Genomic DNA, 5,323 nt, shown 5'->3' with positions numbered 1-5,323 from the left:
CACACAAACAAGTAAACACACATCAGTAATCATCAGTAATCATCAGTAATGTGGACATAACGTGGGGAAAAAGGCAAATAATAGAGCAGCTATTATCACCAGAACAGTCTGGTATAAGTTCAGAAAAGTACATCACTTAATGCAACGCAGCCTTTAAAACCAGGAAAAAACATTACGATGGTACAATATCCAAAATCTAAGACGATGCGTAGTCTCCTATCACGATATCCATGTATCAACATATTGCCCAGTCCTATAAAACAACAATTTACAGCATGAGTCATCCGTATAAAATGATGGGTGCAACAGAAATGTCCCTAAAATGATTGATGTTGAATCAAAAAAAAGGACCTGAACGGGCCGATACTCTCCACCATCAGGCCTCCAGTGATCCAGTTTTTGCGAGGTGGATTGACAGTGACACACCTTCCAGGAACACAAGCTGGCTCCCCAGTTAACAAGCTTGTTACTATGACAACAAAAGGTGTGTGAAGTGCAACAAACAGCTGCAAAAAAAACCACTCCAGTGGTGTGGTTTCGTCATCATGTCCAGCTGGAAACTTCCCTGAGAGTGGAACTCTGCTGCCATCTATGGAGGGAGATGAGTAATGCAATAATAAGGTAATACTCATATACATGTGTATATATATATATTTATATATATACATATGTATATATAGGTGTGGTTGCATGTTGGCTCAACACAGTGGTGGAAAGTAACTAAATACATTTACTGAAGAACTGAACTTATGTAGAATCTTGAGGTACTTTTATTTACTTTTTACTTCTACTTTTTACTTCTACTTTTTAATTCTACTTTTTACTTCTACTCCACTACATCTCAGAGGGAAATGTTGTATTTTTTACTCCCCTGTATTCATCTGAGCTTTGGTTACTTTTCAGATTAAACATAGAAAGTTATATAATTAAGAAATAAATGATAATGTTATATTGTATTGATCCTAAATGGGGACAATAACAAGGTATTTATCAGCAGATAAAGTATTTGCAACATTAAAGTGATGTTTGATGTTGAGTTGAGCCATTGATCACAAATGTGTTTGTCAATTAGACCTTAGTGGTCCTCTAGTACTGGATCTGAAGTCTTTTATATAGACCTTAGTGGTCCTCTAGTACTGGATCTGAAGTCTTTTATATAGACCTTAGTGGCCCCTAATACTGTATCTGAAGTCTCTTTTATATAGACCTTAGTGGTCCCCTAATACTGTATCTGAAGTCTTTTATCTAGAAATTAGTGGCCCAATACTGTATCTGAAGTCTTTTTATATAGACCTTAGTGGTCCCTAATACTGTATCTGAAGTCTCTTTATATAGACCTTAGTGGTCCTAATACTGTATTGAAGTCTCTTTTATATAGACGTGTCCCTAATACTGTATCTGAAGTCTCTTTAATAGACCTAATGGTCCCTAATACTGTATCTGAAGTCTCTTTTTATAGACCTTAATGGTCCCTAATACTGTATCTGAAGTCCCTTTTATAGATTAATAATATAACATTCACAGGAGCCATTTTTCTGCATATTGAAGACTTTATTTTTTTAATCTGAATGCAAGACTTTTAATTGTAATGGGAGTATTTTACATTGTAATATTGCTATTTTTCTTCTTCCACCACTGGCAATAAAAGACTATATATATATATATATATATATATATAGTTATTATTAAATACTGATAAATGGAGTCCAGGCTCGAAGAAGGTCACTAAACATGTTTTGCACATATAAAAACACAACCCTGGATTGTTTTTCTCAAGATTTCTGTCCCCCTGTAACTTTGTTAACCAGCTAAAGCCAGAAAATTAAAAACAAAAACATAACTTTCATCATATTATGTCATAAAAAGAAAAAAGATTTCACAACCGGAGGGAGTAAATAAGAAGAACGCGAACCAAAACGGAACCTCCATCTGAGCCAATGGATGATGAGAGATTTCCCATGTGGGCGTGACAGACAACTCAAGCAACGAATGGGAACGCCGTAACCGTGTCAACTTGCAGAAGTGACAAACGGTTGGACCAATCCAGACCCTAGCACGAGTGCACCCATGATGAGCGTGAAGGGGGGCGCGCGCGCGCTGGCCGAGAGCGCGCAGAAAGCAGCTACGCAGGAGAGAGGGGCAGAAGCCGAATGGTGGAGCTGAAGATGGCGGATGGAGACAGCGGGAGTGAGCGCGGTGGTAGTAGCGGTGGAGGAGGCGGAGGAGGTGGAGGTGGAGGCGGAGGTGGAGGTGGAGGTGGCTTCCAACACTTCCAGCGGGACCAGGACACCCAGGAGCTGGCGTCCAAGCGCCTCGACATCCAGAACAAGCGCTTCTATCTGGACGTCAAGCAAAACAGCAAGGGCAGGTTCATCAAAATCGCCGAAGTCGGGGCCGGGGGCTCCAAGAGTCGCCTGACCCTGTCCCTGTCGGTGGCGGCGGAGTTCCGGGACTACCTCGGGGACTTCATCGAGCACTACGCCCAACTGGGGCCTAGCAGTCCGGAGCAGATAGCGCAGGCCACCGCGGGTGAGGACGGCGGGCCCAGGCGCGCTCTGAAGAGCGAGTTCCTCGTCCGGGAGAACCGCAAATACTACCTGGACTTAAAGGAGAACCAGCGCGGGAGGTTCCTGCGCATCCGGCAGACCGTGAACCGCGGACCGGGTTTTGGAGTTGGGGGCCCCGCGGGCGGCATGCTGTCCGGCCAGACCATAGCCCTTCCGGCCCAGGGGCTCATAGAGTTCAGAGACGCCCTCGCTAAGCTCATAGACGACTACGGGGGAGACGACGAGGAGCTGGCAGGGGGCACGGCCGCAGGGGGGTACAGCGAGCTCCCCGAGGGCACCTCCATCATGGTGGACTCCAAGCGCTTCTTTTTCGACGTGGGCTCCAACAAATACGGGGTGTTCCTGCGCGTGAGCGAGGTGAAGCCCAGCTACAGGAACTCTATCACCATCCCGTTCAAAGCCTGGGGCAAATTCGGCGGCGCGTTCAGCAGATACGCCGAGGAGATGAAGGAGATCCAGGAGAGGCAGAGGGATAAGATGTACGAGAGGAGGGACGAGTCCGAGGGGGACGACGTGGACGACGACTGATGAAATTAAAAAAAAAATGAAACAGCTGTTAGTCCAGTCACACGACACATCTGCGGTATAGGGGGTATTTTTGCGTAAAAGAGGAAAAAAAAGCAGAAAGTGCATGACAAATCGTGCTGTAATAGCCTACTAAAGTTTCGTGGCGTTAAAAAAACAAAAACAAAAAATAAATAAATAAAGAAAGAGTACATGTGCAGGGAATTATTGGTGTATTATCCTAAAGTTTGTAGGTTTGAAGGTCGGAGGGATTGTGTGAATCTCTGAAAGTGGGGAGAAAAAAAAAAAAAAAGAGGACTAAGTGTGAAATGAGATATCTCATTGGGGGAGGGAAGAAAAAAGATTGATTTATTGTAAAAAAAAAGAAAAAGAAATAGGAAAGAGAGAACCTACTAAAACCAGCAAATTGGTTTTTATAACAGACAAAAAAAAAAAATGAAGCCAATGAATGCTTTTCCTATTTGCAACATAGTTTATATTTAAACGAGTCAGGAGTCAACCTGTTTAAGACGTTTTCCTTGCTCCAGTTTAAGGAGAGAGAGAACTAGCATCCATTGTAATCCTGTTCCGGTCCAGGTCTCTACTCAGTGGGCAGATTTGGGAGATTTTTTGCAAGTCAGTCAGACGAACCACGAGAGGAATGTATAGAAAAATCTGCCGTCACTCTGTGGATGTTAAGCACTCAGCGTAGCAGCGGATTCAGAGTAAAGGGAGCATTGCAGCAGCATGCATGTTAATCGGAAACATTACCCAAAATATAAAGGGGGGGGGGGGGGGAAGTTACTGAGAGGATTATCTTCTTTTTAAAGCCCGAACAACAAGGGCCTTGTGGACTAAACTTAACGCTTTGACTCCAGTAGTCAGTTACAGTGCGGATCAGCTGGGTTTTTATGTTATACATACAATCTCGAGCAGTGTTTTTCAAAGCATAGTTCATGTTGTTTTTCGGTAATTTTCCTCACGCCAGAGCATCCCTGGTGTTTGAGAACAGCAGCTTGGGAAGCCAACGAGTGGGGAGAGGACTGTCTTTGGTACCCCCACCCACCCACCACCCACCACCACCCACCAGGGACAACACACAGATAAATACACACGGGACTTTTGAAGATCATTTGCTCCCACGTGTCACTACACAAGGGTCCAAATATCTGGCTTTTCGGACGAGAGCGCTGCATCAGATACAGTGAAGCTTCTCTGGCCTGCAAGCTCTGCCGGACTGCAGAGCGTCAGAGGTTGTTTTTTTTTTTCCCATCATCCTCTCTGTTCCCGGCCAGAGTTGGACCGACGGCCGTCTCGACCAGCCACGGGCTGTTTTTATCTGACGTAGCTTCCATCATCCAACACCTGAAGACCCTGGACAGAAACACATTGATGGATGTTCTTGTTTTTGTTTTTTTTGTTTTTTTGTTTTTGTTTTTCAAAAAGAGAAACTATATTGAAATGAAATTCTACTTACAGGAAACATATTACCAAACAAACCAGCAAAAGATATTTTGAAATACTTATAAACGAAAGTGTATTGTGTAAAGGAACTTCCAAGTCTAAAAATTATAATAAAAAAAAGGTTAATTTCTTAAAACAAAGTTGTGACTCGAACCTCCGGATTATTTTTCATTTTGTTTTTCCTAGAAAAGGAAGTAGAGTGAAAGTATAACACTTAATTAAAACTACTCTAATGCAATACCTGATGTTGTGACTGTATATTTTTAAATCCCTGTATGTGTACTTAAAGATGATCTATTTGTTCTGCAGCCTAATTTTACTGACTGTAAAACAGGAAGCAGCCAATGAAATGATTATTTTCCTTATTATTGGTTATTTTCTTGATTAATTGATGAATCCTTTACACTATAAAATGTCTGAAAAAGTGAAAATGTCTGCCATAGTTTTCTGACGTCACTTAAGTTTCCTTTTCTTCCATCCAGTCTTAAAAACCAAACCAAAATCAGTTTATGATGATTTAAAACTGAGAAAACCAGCATAACCTCACATTTTAGAAGCTTTAAAGAGAGCTTTTTTTTTTACTTGATATGAACAAATTATTAATACATTATCAAAATAGTTTGCTAGCAATCAGCATTAGATTGTTGTCAGTTCATTGTTTTTGTGTTTCTGGGTTTGTCCTAGTGTTGCCCAACAAATCTTATGAAAATTGGCCTCTAGGGGGCGCTACAAGTACGGCTCATTCAACTTACGAAATTTTGAGGGTACTGTCTGTACACGATCAGTTC

The 5,323-nt window shown here is 42.1% G+C and overlaps 1 protein-coding gene across 1 annotated transcript; it reads left to right on the top strand.

Moving 5' to 3' along the window:
* The first annotated feature begins 2,038 nt into the window (after positions 1–2,038).
* purbb (purine-rich element binding protein Bb) lies at positions 2,039–4,655 on the top strand. Its single transcript, XM_032511163.1, is given in 2 exon segments — positions 2,039–2,134; positions 2,137–4,655. Coding segments are annotated over 2 exon segments (1,026 nt in total). The 5' UTR covers positions 2,039–2,067; the 3' UTR covers positions 3,096–4,655.
* Positions 4,656–5,323: the final 668 nt, after the last annotated feature.

This window comes from Etheostoma spectabile, unplaced genomic scaffold (genome assembly GCF_008692095.1).
Source record: "Etheostoma spectabile isolate EspeVRDwgs_2016 unplaced genomic scaffold, UIUC_Espe_1.0 scaffold325, whole genome shotgun sequence".
In the NCBI taxonomy this organism is placed as follows: Eukaryota; Metazoa; Chordata; class Actinopteri; order Perciformes; family Percidae; genus Etheostoma; species Etheostoma spectabile.
This window is presented reverse-complemented; position numbering and strand designations above follow the sequence as displayed.